The 14,721-nt window shown below is 55.4% G+C and overlaps 2 protein-coding genes across 3 annotated transcripts in view; one reads left to right on the top strand and one right to left on the bottom strand.

The window, feature by feature from the left end:
- CLCN1 (chloride voltage-gated channel 1) overlaps window positions 1–5,001 on the top strand; it is a 30,392-nt gene extending 25,391 nt beyond the window's left edge. Inside the window, exons 21-23 of one of the 2 annotated variants that reach the window (XM_074366873.1) lie at window positions 1,759–1,863; window positions 1,957–2,043; window positions 2,648–5,001. In XM_074366873.1, coding sequence (XP_074222974.1) covers window positions 1,759–1,863; window positions 1,957–2,043; window positions 2,648–3,019 — 564 coding nt within the window. In that variant the 3' untranslated portion in view covers window positions 3,020–5,001. The remainder of the gene's footprint in view (window positions 1–1,758; window positions 1,864–1,956; window positions 2,044–2,647) is intronic. The other variant, XM_074366874.1, reaches the window with a different exon arrangement.
- Window positions 5,002–7,228: 2,227 nt separating this feature from the next.
- Window positions 7,229–13,535, bottom strand: FAM131B (family with sequence similarity 131 member B). Its single transcript, XM_074366875.1, has 7 exons — window positions 13,329–13,535; window positions 10,518–10,627; window positions 10,171–10,206; window positions 9,764–9,857; window positions 9,288–9,485; window positions 8,048–8,191; window positions 7,229–7,835 (listed from the first exon to the last, which is right to left on the bottom strand). Exons 1-7 carry the CDS (start codon window positions 13,354–13,356, stop codon window positions 7,363–7,365), a joined length of 1,083 nt encoding a protein of 360 aa, XP_074222976.1. The 5' UTR covers window positions 13,357–13,535; the 3' UTR covers window positions 7,229–7,362.
- Between the last annotated feature and the right edge of the window lie 1,186 nt (window positions 13,536–14,721).

The following is a 14,721-nucleotide window of genomic DNA, read 5'->3' as shown; positions in this document are numbered from 1 at the left end:
GCAGCTCTCAACTCCCAGGGGACCCACTGAGCCATTTTGGAGAAATAAGATTCAGCAGGAGTCAAACTTCAGGATGTTTTGAACACGGTTTTCAGACTAGATCAAGATGACACCCTTGGCAATATCAAGATGATACCTCTGGGAACAGTGAAATAATTCAATTCTAGGTCACCAGAAGTCCTTGCTATGACTTGTTTAATTCTGCTGCTCTGTTAGGAACACACATGGCTAGTGCCCCGGTTTGTACCTGATGCTGAGCTTTTTCACGTGGAAGACACCACACCCGGAGTAGACAAAAGCTGGGGGTCCTGGAACATGATCGAATGGCAGTCAAGGTCAGAAGGCCACCTCTGTGTCATCTTGGGCAAACACTTAAGCACTCTGTGCTTCTATTTTCCCATGTGTAAAATGGAAGTAATGATAGAGTTGTTGAAGAGGATTAAGTGAGTGGAGACAGGTAAAGAGATTAGAATACTGCTTCGTGCAGTGAAGGTGTTTGGTACACGTGCACTGGAAGTGGTTCTGCTGCTGTTGTTCCTTAAAGGCAGGCATAAATGGAACCACGGAGGCCAGAGATGATCACCGAAAGGTCCAGGAGGACAGGATCAACCAATCCAGGGTGGGCAAAGGCCTGCCTCCCTGTCTTATAAGTAAATTCTCTCTGCAATGTACCTGCTAAGTGGTCATCCATCCTGTGCTGTGAGAGGTGCCCAGCTGTGTGTGAACCTTTAGTCAGGGAAAGTGAGAGTTCAGAGGAGGTGTGATTGCAGTCCAGGAAAATCAGGACCGACCAGATGGAGAGTCAGCACTGTGGAGCAAACACTGGACACGAGGACTAGGTGGTGTCCTCTGAAGCTTGGGACATGTAAATGTGGACAAACGGAAAAGCAAAGGAAAGCAGTCCGTCCTTCAGAGGGGACAGCCCGAAAAGAGATTAGAGAAAATGTTAAATTCACTTACAAGAGCCAGAGTGATACTGGCTTGTTTGGAATCTTGGGGATTTTGGCTTGCAAATCTAAAATCCAGAGGAGAGTTGGACTTTGTGCCTTCACGCTTTGATCAGAGACAAAACCAAACACCTAATTTAAACCAAACACACATACACACAGAACGGCTTGTTCAAGCCAACTAGGTGCCATGCGACCCAGTCCAGCTCTTCAAATCCAACAAATCTTCACTGTGATCTGCTGTGTAAAAGGCCGGTGTGCTGCTTTCTCCACAACACACAGCGAGTGATGCCACACAAGACTCCGCAGCAGCTCCGTCTGGTAGGCAGAGCCAAGGCCAGTGCCATTACTGAAAAGGAGAGCAGCCCCGCAGAGCGCTAGGGGACCTGAAACATGGCACATCTGACTGGGAGTGTCGGGAGTGGGGTGTGGGGTCAGGGTGGGGCCCTTAGGGAAGCCCAGGCCAGCAGCTGCAGAAGCAGAAGCATGTCTGGTCTGACTGGAGCAGTGGGAAATAAGACTGGAAAGATGGGTAGGAAAGAAGAAGCCTTTGGAGCACCAGAGGGTGGAAGAAGGAACCATGTTCTGAGTGCCTGAGGGTGAAGGTCGATTTGGGGCCTGATGGGGGCGGAAGGAGGGTGCTGTCCCCTGGGGGGAAGGGAGGAGGGCTCCTGATCTGGAGGAGCTGTGATAGTTCATTGCAGATTTCAGGCTCATGGGCCAGGGCTAGGAGGGCTGTTTGGGATTAAGACTGTGGATCTGAGGTTGAACGGGGCTCTGCTACTGGGTGACGGCCCTCCTCTGCCGGCAGATTGAGGCCTGGGAGCAGGAGCAGCTGAGCCAGCCTGTCTGTTTTGACTGCTGCTGTATTGACCAGTCTCCCTTCCAGCTGGTGGAGCAGACGTCTCTGCACAAGGCAAGTCCTCGCCCACGCCCACCGCGCACTGGCTGCTGAGGGGGCGGGGAGATATGCGGCCCTGCGCTCTGACCTGCTGCTCTTTCCTCGCAGACTCACACGCTGTTCTCCCTTCTTGGCCTCCACCTTGCTTACGTGACCAGCATGGGGAAGCTCAGGGGTGTGCTGGCCTTGGAGGAGGTAAGAGCGGATGTGTCCCATTGGAGCAGCAGGAGGAAGGGGTGGGCGCCAGATAAGGAGGTGAGGTGGGGAGGATGGTTTTAACATCCGGGAGGTCCCCCAGATTCTCCTCCTATTTCTCATGCAGAGACTGGAGGGGGATGGGGTGCAGCCAGCCGGAGGGAGAGAGGATGGCGAAAGCTGTGTGGTCCTGTGATCTTCCATGGACCTCATGGGTTTGAGGATGGAGGTTCAGGGCCTGAGTCGTGGCTTCATAAGGGTGCACTATGTAGGGTGGGGATAGAGGGAAGAGCTAGGAAGTGACTGAAGGAGGCCTGAGGGTCACTAAGAAGGGGCCGAAGGAGGACCTGGGTCAGGGGTCTTGAGATTCACTGCTTTGCAGGTGGGGCTCTTCAGCCATCACGCCCTCTTTTCCCTTTTCTGTCTTCTCCCTTTGATTCCTCCCTGCTGTCCATCTTTCTTGCTACTCAATTTCTTTCCCATTCCTTTTCCTTTTATTGTTTCTGTTCTCTGTTCGTCTCTTGTGTCTGGTGTCTGTATCTCTCACTACTCCCATCCTCTTTTCTTCCCAATTTTGTGCTCTCCCCTCCCTTCTGCTCCCCAGCTGCAGAAGGCCATTGAGGGGCACACCAAGTCTGGGGTGCAGCTCCGCCCTCCCCTCGCCAGCTTCCGGAGTACAACTTCGACTCGAAAGAATCCTGGGGGCCCGCTCCCTCCTGCAGATGCCTGGAGCCTGCCTGAGGATGAAACTGGGGCCACTGGGGCAGGGGATGTGGCTCCTGCCTCCCCAGAGACCCCGGTGCCATCCCCCTCCCCAGAGCCCCCTCTCTCCCGGGCCCCAGCCAAGGCAGAGGGTGACCTTGAGGAGCTGGAGCTGGTGGAGAGTCCGGGGCCGGAAGAGGAGCTGGCTGATATCTTGCAGGGCCCCAGTCTGCGATCCACCGATGAGGAGGATGAGGATGAACTGATCCTTTGACCACTTCCTGGACCTCCTCATAAAGACTGTCCAGAGACCTGGGCCAGAGGGTGGCTCTGTGTGGGAGAGGATATGTCTTGAAGTTGGAGAGATCGAACCAATATCTGGTCCCTGCTGGGAATTTTAAATTGTGATAGTGATAGTTTTGGAGGAGGGGCCAGAATTTGGGCAGAGCGTAGCCTTGGTCAATGATTTGGGCCATGTTCCCCCATCCCCAGACAGGCAGGTGGTTCTGACCCCTGTGAAGGGCCCTTGATGTTCCATGTTCTCCCTGAGTTTGTCTGTGCATGTGTGGGGAGTACCTGCCTCTCTCTGGCTCCCCTCACTCCCCAACAATTCCCCAGTGTTCTTGTCCTGATATCTTTCTGGCCTTGCCCATCTGCCCATCAGTTTCCCCAGGCAGGGGTGGAGGGACTGTGGCCTGCCAGTGCCATTTTGGAGGAGGAGATGGGACCACCTCATGGCCTTATGGACTGATGGCCCCAGAATATACTCACAAACTGTCCACAGCCCCTTCTCTCAGAGCCCCCCACCCTGTCCTTCACTTGCCCACAGCCACTTCCTGAAGTCGGCCTCCAGACTCCGTGTGGCTCCCACTGTCTGCCCCCAGGCAGGGTCATTACCAGGGTGGTGGAAGGCCAATCCCGTTTCGCCCTCCTTTGTCCTCCATTTAAGCAGTGAAATGTGGATAAAGAGACTATTGGGGGAACAGCCTGTGAGGAGCAAGGTCGCAGGAAGGCTCTGTGGGGAAGGGGCGGTGCCTTGTGGCTAAATGGTCCTGCAGCCCCAGTGGATTTGTTTAACTCCCTCTGGCAGAAGTTCCCCCATCTCACACCACAGCTTCCTCCAGTTTCCAGGTCACTCCCTCTCCCACTGTAGTTGTTGCTCTGTTCTGCCTGTGAGTCAGCTCTGCCCTCCAGCTGTTCTAGCTGGGGCTTCTCCTGCCAAGATCCAAGGCTCAGGGCAGCTGGGCCACTGGTTCACCCAGATACTAGCCCCTCTTAGGGACTGGTTATTTGTGTTCCTCTTCTAGGGGTTCAATGTCAAGATGGCAGACCTCTCTGATGCTTCCCGCACTTGGGACGTCATATCCCTGTCACCCCAAATCAGCAACAGGGAGCCTGCCATCACCCTGCCTTTTCTCCAAGTGGTCCCAGGTGCTCTGAGCAGCCAGAAACTCCTGCTCCCACATCCAACTCTTTTGTCCTCCCCTCCTTTTATGCCTTCCTTAGTTCTGCTGTTGTGCCCCATCCCCTGCATTCTCCTCCTTCCCCACCCCATGCCCGGCTTCCATCACCCCCCCAAATAAGACACTCATAGTCAAAGGTGCCACCACATTCTGTTTAGTGCCATTGAACACAGCCAGGAGCCCTCTCCAACAACAATACATCCCTCCCCCCTCCCCAGGCCAAGAGAGAGAGAGGCTGCAGCCTGGGGAGGGGGCTGGCTGTGGGCATTGGAGCCCATGCCCGTGTGTATATATAATCTATAATATATCTATTTATATATAATTCTCTCTGTAATATATGTCATAGAATCTCTCTTGGGCCTGGGGAGGAAATGTCACATTAAGAAAACATGCTAAGACTGGCCATAAAAATGGGGATTCCCCAGACCTGGAAGACGGAGAGTGGGATGAGAGGTGGGGGTGAGGAGAGATGATAAACTCATTCACCAAGGTTCCCTCCTTACCACAAGGATAAGAAGGAACATGTATGTGGGGGAGTGGGGGACAGTGGGAGGGGAGCAATGGAAGATTTGGATTTTCCTTTAATAAAATGAATTGAAAATAAAAGTGCACCCCCCACCAAAAGAAAAGCACTTAGCAAGAGAAGTTTCATTCACAATGATATAAAAACAGCCCTGTTCTGGGGCTGTTGTAAAACGTGCTGCACAGCCTTTAACCCCAAAGGAAAAGCAGCCCTCCCCCACCCCCCAACAGCCTCTTCCTGCACATGCCCCTCCCCTCCCCAGAAAATAGGCTATAAGCAAACCCCATGCACCCTGCCCCCAGCACCAGAGAGGCAGTTCCTCCCTCCAGAAGAGTCCTAAGAGGGTCCCAGGCCAGCTCCTCGGGTCTTCTCCCTCTTCAGAGTGGAGGGGGAGCTTCTTGCAAAATGCAGACCCCTCCACCCAACCTCTGGTCCGCAGCGATGCCAGCACCCTGGGGATGCCGCCCCACTAACGTCCCAACTCTGCTAGAGCCCTTCAGAGTTGTAATCATGTTTTGGCAGGGATCGGCGGGAACCGTTTGGCTTCCTCGGGGAAGGAGGGAGGAAAGAATGCTCCTTTAGGTGACCTTTCCTAACCCCACAGGGCCCTGAGCAAAAAAGGAACTGTGATGAATGAACCCGCTCAGACTGGATGTCCACTGCGGTTTGGGGGCGGAATGTGGGGCACGAAGGGAGTGAGACTAAGAGGAAAGGATGATGCACTGAGGGGGCGGGTTGACCCCGTGAGAGGAGGGAACTGTGACATGCAAAGCCCCAGGGACCTGCGGCAGGCGTGCGGGGCGGGGCCGGCGGCGAGGGCCGCCCACGCCGGGTCACGTGATCACACAACCCACAGCTTTAGACGAGGTGACTTCACCTACCTGTGCTCACCTTGCCTGCTCCTGTTTCCTCCAAGAACCAACCTCAGGCAGTCACCCTCCCCTCCCCCGATGACGTGGGACCCGGCCTTGGTTGCATTTCAGGCGCGTGCGCGTGTGCATGAGAGTGTGGACGCGATGCGCAGGGGCGGGGTCGTAGATGGACAGAAACACCCCAACTTTCAGCTTCCTCATTCCGAGGAAATAGAAGTCTGGAGCCTGGGGGTGAGGATGGTGTGTGCCCAGGTTCCGAGAGAGGGCCTCAGTGCTCCCTTCCGGGCAGGGGAGACAAGTAGCAGGACCCCTGACAAAGTTCGGGTGGGACACGAGGCCTCGGAGCCGGAGCCTTAGTTGGGCGTGAGAAAGGAGGGAGGTGGGACAAGGATCCTCTCAGTGTGTCTCTCCTGCCCAGGTTCTGGGGCACCACTGCAGAGGGGAGGGGCAGTGCGCTGCTGCTGCCTCTCCCGTCAACCCGTCCACCCTGGCCCCTGCGTCCCGACATCTTGCAGAAGCGCCGGGGCTTCACGTGCTGCGCGGAAGTCCCCACCAGAATGGAAAGTGGGTGCGGGAGGGCGAGCAGTTTCAGGGGTGTATGTCTCAGTGTAACCCGTCCTGGAAAGAAGAATACCCTGATTCTCCTCTCTTCCTCCTCAGGAGGCCTAGGGAGGGAGGGGGACCTGCGCGGCCCTCCTGGGAGTCCTGGGAGGAGGCGAAGAGGAGCACGGGGAGCCCACGCGGGCCGCTCCTCGGCAAACACCCTGTCCCGCCCGGATCTGACAGCACCGGACTCCTCCCTCCACCCTACTCCACCCTGAGTCCCCAAGAAGTTATAAAAATGTAGAAAAGGCAAAGAGAAAAGTGTAAACAGCTCCAGAGAATTAGGGGGTGGATGGAGGGAGACACAGCTTCATGCTTCCCTGTCTGGCCAGCACACCTGCATTCTGTCACCTGCTCAGCCCGGGGCTCCCAGGCGGGGGAATGGAAGAAGGCAGAAGAGGGAAGCAGGAGCTGGAGCAGCCAGCCCTGGTGGGGTCCCTTCCCAGATCCTTAGGGTCCTTCTTTTGGCTACAGGATATTCAAGATCCCAGAACCAGTGGCCACGTTTGTTATCGGTCTCACCAGTGATGGCCTGGTCTTTGGGCAGCCCTTGAGAGAAGGAACCATGTTTGTGCCCCGGCTGCCACGTCCACCTCCTCCGTGACTCCTGATCCCAGAAGCCAAGTTTCCTCTGAGGGCAGATCGCCACCCTCTGAGGAGACGTGGTCTTTAAGTTGCTTCTCCTGTGCCCACTGAGCCACGTCTCACAGCCCCTGAGGTCTGTTCCTCGTATGAGAGATGAGCTTGGGCCACAGCCAGAGAAAAGAGTCGGGAAAAGCAAGAGTGGCATGGAGAAAGGAGGCCTTCAGACAGCCACAGTCAGGGCTACAGGGAGACGAGAGCAGGGAGTGAACTGAGATCCTGGGGACGGCCATGAGCCGTTCTGCGCACCTGTGCCCAGAACACAATCACAGACCCAGAAGCCGGCAGCCAAGTGAAGTTCACAGCCATCTAGTTCCTGGACCTGTGGGTTCCGCAGCGTAAGCCTGGATAAAATCCCAGCCTGGCCCTCCGTTTTGCTGGCGAGGATTGGCAGCTCCTGGGCTCCTCTAGGTCTTCTGCTCCAGTTGCAGCTATACTGCTGGGGGAGGGAGGATGTTGCTGCAGCCATGCCCCTCGGGTGGGAGTGGAAGGCAGGGCGTGGCGTGGGAGGAAGCTAGTTGTTCGCCTCACCCTCCTCCTCATCAAAGGACTGCACCCCTGAGGATGTGACATCAGACACCTTCCGGCTGAGAGCAGTGGACATCTCGGGGTCTTCTCGTGGGGAAAGTGACTCCAGGTCCCGGCATCCCGCATCCTCTTCCTCCTCGGGGGCCAACGGCCTCTTCTCCTCCTCAGCAGGGCCCCTTGCTAGGTCCACACCGCCCACCCCTGGAGCCCAGTCAGTGTCTCCCCCCAGCAAAGGTGGAGGCTCCTGAGCAGAGTAACCTGAAGCAGGTTGGGAAGGCCCCATTTCATGTAAGCTAGGCTGTGAGTCATCGAATGCAGGGCCAAGATAGGATCCTGTGGCTGGAGAGGCAATGAGGGACTGGTCGCTTGCTTCCCAGGCATCTGATGACCCCAGACAGTACATGCCCTGGGACACATAGGAGTGAGGCCATCCATCCATTGGGGCTTGAGCGAGGGCATCTGTAAAGAGAATCACGGATGTCAGTGGGGTCAGACTCTCAAAGGCAGTAACAACAGCACAGAGAACTGAGGGTGAGGCGTGGAGGAGGGAGGGGAGTAGGGAAGCTGATATGAACAGGAATTCTTAGAACAAAGGTGAATGGAGGTAGTCTAGATGGTTGAAGAGGCCTCTGAGGCCTCAGGGGTCAGGTTCTGGAACCATCATCCCTCACCCTGACTCTCCATCAGCTCCTGGTAGTTGTCACTGTAGTTGCAGCCCAGTGGTTCCTGGGTGGAGTTAACACTCATGTCCTCACCGTCCATAGAAGACCAGGCCATGAGAGTGGCCTCAGAGATAGCAAACTGTTCCATGACACCTGCAAGAAGAAATATAGTTAGCACAAGCTACCTCTGGGAAGCCTAGACACGTGCATGGGGTCGGGGGACATCAGTGTAGCTCTTTTCAGTAGAAATACAATGCAAGCCACTTATGCAATTTAAAATTTTCTAGTAACGATATTAAAGACAATTAAAAAGAAACAGGTGAAATTAATCTCAATAATACATCTTATTTAATTTAAAATATATAAAAGATTATCATTTCGATATGTAATCCATATAAAAATTACTGAGATATTTTATACTCTTTGATTCATATGAAGTCTTCGAAAGCCAGTCGACATTTTACCCTTATAACACATCTCCACTCAGACTAGCCACGTTTCAAGGTCTCAGTATGTGGCCGGTGGCTACTGTATTGGACACTGCAGCCTTTGTATATGTCCCAAAACAAGGCAAAATCATGGGGGACTCTCCAGAATGTCAGATTTAAGATTCTTAGGGGCAAGATTTGGGGGCCTTCTGGTGAGATATTCTAAGGGATTGAAATTGGGGATTTCCAGAAGTTTTATCTTTGAAAGTTTTTAGGCCAGAGTTGTAGGTAGACTATACGCTTGCCTCACACCTGCACTGAATCAAAGCTCTTCTGGACGCCCCCTCTCCTCACCCAGGTCCCTCGATCTTCTGGTGGTTGTCACGATAATGAGCCCTGTACATGAATTCATGACTGCAATATGCAGATGGGCAAAGGCTAGAAGAGAACCTCAAGGCTTTTCTTTCCTTCTCATCAAGAAACATAAGAAGAAGCAGAGCTTTCTGAAGTCTAAAGCCCCAGCTTTTTTTTCCTGTCTGAGGGAATTCGGGGGTTGGGTAGTCCCACCATATAGGAGAGAAGGCATCAAGTGGACCCATAATCCCATGTTAATTCCCCTCAATTTCTGAGATAATAATGTAAATAAGTTGAGGGCTCTTAGCAGAATTAACAAGTCTGAGTCCTTGAAATTAGAGCTAGCTGGGAAATTGTCTGATGGTCATCACATGGACAGAGCCAGTCCTGCCACAGGGGAGCGGGTTTGAGGGTCAGTCTCCAGCCATACTGAAAATGTGTCTATTAAGGAGTTGGGGAATAAGTACCTGCTAGGAAACGTGCCTCCTTCTCACCATCGCTGAGGTCGGAGTAGGCATCTGTATCCCTGCGAACGGCCTCGTGGCTGTGTTGCGGCTGAATGGCTGGTGCCTTCCCCCAGCCCTGCCACTCAATCATGTGGGCCACCCGGCCCTGCCCCATGGCTGTGGGCTTTGTCACGTGGTCCTTCATGCTTCGAGAAATCCCTGAGGGGCCAGACATTCCCCACATCCTCCAGAACATCACACAATACCCATACCAGACCCCTTTGATTATCCCCTCCCTAGTCCCATAAGAGGGGCAGGGATGCCCCAAAGCTCCATACCCGAGGGGTGGCTGGAGGATGGGAGGCTTGATAGAAAGGGCAAATAGGTCAGGGGTATGGGGATGAAGGTCTTCTTCAAGCCTGGAGGAACAGGGAGACTGAGACCAGGAGCCTACAGGTAGTCTCCTGTCTGATGCATCCCCAGGTCGGGAGTCTCACCTGAGAACGATGACTTGGCCAGGGCCCCAATGCCATAGGCGTTAGAGTTTCGCTTAAGCTTCGGAAGAATGGAAGTGGTGTCCTCCATGGAGAGCTGGGGTAGGGGATGTGGGAGGAGGGGCAGAAGAATAAGAGGGTGTGGGGTGCTTTATATGTGGAGGACAGTCCATGGCTTCCAGGAGGAAGGATGTGAGCTAGGGCAGGTGACAAGGAAACCATTATACCCAGGAGTCCCAAGGAGGCCTATCCCCCAAGCACCCTTGAAATTTTGGGGGTAGGTAAAGACTGTGAAGGCTCGCAGTACCTGCTGGAGCCAGGGAGCACTATGTCCTAGGGCAGGTCTAAGGGAGAGCACAAGGAAGAGGAGTTAGGGTGGACTGGGGAGGTCTGGGGGAAGCTGCACTCACATTGATGCCATCCCAGGAGAAATCCGTCCGGGTTTGCTGTGAGGAGAGAGGAAAGGGAGTGGGTATCTCGGGCACTTCCAGGAATGCAAGTAACCTCGCCTTCCAGAAGAGTGTGGAGTAGGGAGGGCTTTCCTGAGATTAATGCAGGGAATTAGGGTCTCAGGGTGGAGCATTTGGCTTGTGTTGGAGGAAAGGAGAAATGTTCTGTGAAAGGTTCAGTCTGAAGGCATGTTTGGGATGTTGTCCTGGAATTTAGGACGATGACGGAAGGACGAGGCTTTGTGCATGGTGGTTCCGGGGACTTTTAGAGGTTCTTTGGGAGGAAAGCTGAGCTCGGAGGGCCTCACCTCGGTCGATGGCCGGTGGTGGCTGCTCCCATGCAGCGAGCTGGTGCTGTCCATGTTGATTTGGTCCACATCCTTCAGGCCCTTCCAGTCGACTGCGATCACCTCATTTCCTAAGGTGGACAGATGGTTAGTTCCTCCCCTTTCATCTCCCTATGCCCACCCCAAAAGCCCCTCTCCGTTCTTTTCCTTCAGAATGCAGAGGCCACAAATGGGGGCCAGCCCCTGCCAACCCCTCCCTTCCCTCCAGCTACTGCTTCCTCTTCTGATTGACCATTTCCTTTCACATCCCTGCTCTCCTCAGAGTTTTGGTAGGAGAGATGATGCTGAGCTCAACCAAAAACAGCACATTCATAATAAGGACCTACTGTATAGCAGAGGGAACTATACTCAAGATCTTGTAATAACTTTCAGACATATATATATCTGAATCACTTTGCTGTACACCTGAAACTAATACATCATTGTAAATCAACTACACTTCAATTAAAAAAATAAAAGGCATAGCCCACCCAGAAAAAGGGTTCTATGGCCTTATTTGTTGTTTAAATGGAAGAGGCAGTGGCTGGGTTTTAGCGGGAAAATAGTGCTCCACTCTGTCCAGGGGAACCTCTGAGAGCTTCTGTAGGGGAGTATGTGGGAATGACACTTGTCCTCTGTTATGTTTCTACAAGTAAGGGCAGAACTCTTCTAGGAACAAGCTTCCCTAAGTGTTGGCTTTGTTATTTGTGAGGTGGAAGAACTGTATCTTCCCTGGAGGACCCTCCATAGGAGTTGATGAATTTGTGTGACAGGAGGGAGTTTTGGTGGGGACAGAGGTAAGACCTGGGTGTGTTCACCTAGAAGCAGTGGGAGCAGAGGAAGCAGCGAGTGAGATGGAATCATTTTCCCTGACTGTGGGGAGATGAGTGATGGATTAAAGGGGAGTGAAGGGGGACAGCAGGAGGGCAGCAGGGGACTCTTTGATACAGGAACTAAAAGAATAGGAGCTCAAGTCAAAGAGAAGACAAAAGACAGTGGGAGAGGGTGGACAGGGCTTGAGGGCTTACTGGGAAACTGGAGGCCGGTAATTGTTCAGCCCAGGCCAGAGGTCCTTGTGAAGGGAGCCTGCTGGTGTGAGGGCAGGGTGTGCCTACTGGAAGGCTTGGGGAAGAGGCACTTGGTGGTGGATGCTCGGGATTCAAGCACCAGATGGCTGCCAGAACCATCTGACCTTTTAGATCCTTTCTGCACATTAAGTTGTATGAATGTGAATTTAGGATTAGGGGTCCACTCTTGAGAAGGGGTGAATTGAAGGGGCTTGGGGCACCAGGAGGCATTCAGCATGCAGTAACATAGCTAGTGCAAGAGGAAGGGATGGCGGTTACCAGGTCTGAGAGAGCTAAGACCCGTCCAAAGTGGGAACGCTCTCCCCTGGGGCTACGGGGAGTGGTGACCTGGGTCAGACCAGAGGCTGTGGCTGGGAGGGAAGAGAAAAGATGGATATCTGGCCGTACAGAGTAGGAACGGGGCAGGCGGGGAACAGTCTGTGAGGAGAAGGGAGATGGGGAGGGCAGAGTGGGAGAGGGCTGGGGGGGTGGCCTTTGTAGGAGAGGGAGAGCTGAGTCAGAGCCATGGGGGGCAGGGAGGGGGAGGGAAAGAACCCAGAGAAGAGGTGAAAGCAGAGGAGAAGGGGGGTATCCATGGAAATAAATCGGGGCTCAGAGAAATCAGGCTGCCGGAGAGTGAGTTTGTTTGTAATAATAATACGAATTATTCTCTCAGCCTGAGGTCACTGGGGCATGTAGGCGGGAGAAATTGGAGTTGGAATGGGAAAAATTGAGGGGTTTGGGAGAAGGTTGAATCAATCTGTTGAGCTGTGAGAGCGGAGTGGGTGCATGGGGTTGGGGAGAAGGGGGTGGTAGCAAGGCAGAGGTGAGGGGAGAATTAGGAGGAGCCTCTCTTCCCTCGCTCAGTCAAAGGTAAATAAAGAGCCGGCCCCGCCCCGCCAGCCCCCGCTGACAGGTGCAGTCAGGTCCCCGGGATCTCTCGCCGGCCGGCCCCACCCTCCTGGGAGCGGGCTCCCGACCCCTCTCCCGCGCTCTGAACCCCTGCCTTCTCCGGGCGTCCTCGGCTCTTCCCCTCACCCCAGCCCAGCCCAGCCCCATTCCCTTCGGGCGTGGAACCCATTCCCCTCCCCAAGGCATCAGGCTCATCCCGCCTCCGCCCCGGAGGGAAAATGCACGTGAACAAAGCAAATCGGGGGAGGCAGAAACGACAGAAAAAGGCAACAGAGAGGGAAAGAGATGGGGGCAAAACATCAAAGCCAGATGGAGGCGGATGGGTGAAGAATGCGAAGGGGACTCGGGGCTGAGAACTGAGTCTGGGGGTTCTTAGAAGGGGGGCTGCTCCAGAAATGGATGAGGAGGATAGGAGGCGCTGGGGAAGGCAGAGTCGAGGCCGATGGCCTGGAGGTAGAGGGTGAGGGGACGGGAGAGTAGGGAAGAGCGACGGAGGAAAGAGAGGAGGTTGGTGGAGAGATGATGGAGAGGGACCGCGCCTGGGGGAGGGCAATGGAAGGAAGCAGGAGGGAGATGGAGAGAACGGAAAGAGCCCAGAGGGATGCAAATCCCGGAGGCGCAAGAGGAGAGCAAGGAGGAGGGAAGAATGCAGGGACCGCGAGAGCTCTCAGGGAAAGTGAGGGAGCAAGGCCGGGCCGGGCGGGTGCGGAGAGAGGGACCCCGAGGGGCGCGGGGGGCGGTGGGGGAGGGGGCCAGAGGACCGGACCCGGCGGAGCCCTGCCTCCGCCCGCGCCCGCGCCACCGCGGTACCCACCCACGGTCCGGGAGCCGATGCAGCCCATGGCTCCGGGCCTCCAGGCCGGGCCCTCACCGACGCGGGGCGGGCGCCGGGGGGAGCACCGGGAGCCGCGCCGCCGCCGCCCCAGCCGCTCTGCAGCGCCGCGGCTGTCTCCGCTCGGCTCCGCTCCCCCCTCCCCTCTCCATCCCTCCCCACGGCAGCCTCCGTCGCCGCCGCCGCCGCCGCCGCCGCCGCCGCCGCCGCCTGGCTCCCCCGCCCCGGCTCGGCTCGTGGCGGCGGGGAGGGGGCGGCCCGGGGATTGGCTGTGCCGGCGCCTCCCCGCCCTGCCCCCGACCCCGCCGCCGCGCTCCCCGCGCTCCCCGCGGCGCTCCCTCGGGGAGCCGGGCTGCCGGCGGAGCCTCGCCGCCCTTCCCTCCCTCGCCCTTCCCCAGTCCCGCGCGGGAGCCTCTCGCGGGGTACCCGCTGGACTCGCGCGGTCCCCGCTGGACTCGCGCCCGGGGGCTGCTGGAGGATGCCCGCCTTGGGTCTCAGGAACTGGGTGAAGAACCCCGGGCCCACCCTTCGGATCTAGGGGATTGATTCTGAGAATCCGGGTTGGGGATGCCTAGGGAAAAAGTGGGGCGGGAGTGAGAATAAAGCCTAGATGAAGGTCCTTGGCCGCCAAATCCCGCAAACACTTCTTTTCTTCCTGGGGCTGCATCTGGGACACAAATGGGAGCGTGACTGGATACAGCTCCGATTGCTCTGCGTTTCCCATGCTCTGTCTTGTCCACCCAAACAGAACGAGAAGTCTTTGCAAGTGGATAGTGTATTAGACTTCCCTGGTGCTCGGCGCTCGCGGAAAAATCAGGCATAGATGTGGGGATGGTGCGGATAATCTAACTCCAGGCCTGATCGGGGAGGGAGAATAAAAGACAATTCAATTATATCTCGGGAGAAATAAAAATGTCAGGACCCAAGGCTGGATAGAAGACAGTTTTATATCCAATGTAACTTTTCTGAGCCTCGGTCTTCTCTGACAGATGAGAGGTTGGACATCAGGACACCAGGCAAAAGACAGGAGGATTGCCCTCTGGCCTGTGGGATCGGGTCGGGTGGGTACCAACGGTCTCCTCTGTGAGAGACTGAGATCTAAGTGGAAAGGGTCAGGTGGGCACTTTAGTTAAGGCAGGCAAGAAGTGGAGTCCATAAAAGTCACATGAGAAAAGAACGAGACCCTTCTATCTAAGCAGTACACCCAAGTGTAAGAGAGCCCACCGAGGGAGTACCAAAATAATTCAGGGTCTATTTGGTGCCCACCTGCTTTTATGTCCTCTTGAGGTTGGACAGGGAATAGGGCAGGGGCCGGGGACCCTGGTGTGGTCATGGAACAGGGAAAGAGACCAAGTCCTATGAATGCAATTAAAAA

This window comes from Camelus bactrianus, chromosome 7 (assembly GCF_048773025.1).
Source record: "Camelus bactrianus isolate YW-2024 breed Bactrian camel chromosome 7, ASM4877302v1, whole genome shotgun sequence".
NCBI classification, from domain to species: domain Eukaryota; kingdom Metazoa; phylum Chordata; class Mammalia; order Artiodactyla; family Camelidae; genus Camelus; species Camelus bactrianus.
This window is presented reverse-complemented; position numbering and strand designations above follow the sequence as displayed.

Excerpts from the sequence above, each read along its gene's own strand:
- FAM131B (XM_074366875.1), bottom strand. The coding sequence starts at position 13,356 with ATGGGCTGCATCGGCTCCCGGACCGTGG. Across the intron at positions 10,628-13,328 it reads CATCGGCTCCCGGACCGTGG|GAAATGAGGTGATCGCAGTC; the intron begins GTGGGTACCGCG and ends TGTCCACCTTAG. Across the intron at positions 9,858-10,170 it reads TCTCCTGGGATGGCATCAAT|CTCTCCATGGAGGACACCAC; the intron begins GTGAGTGCAGCT and ends CCCCTACCCCAG.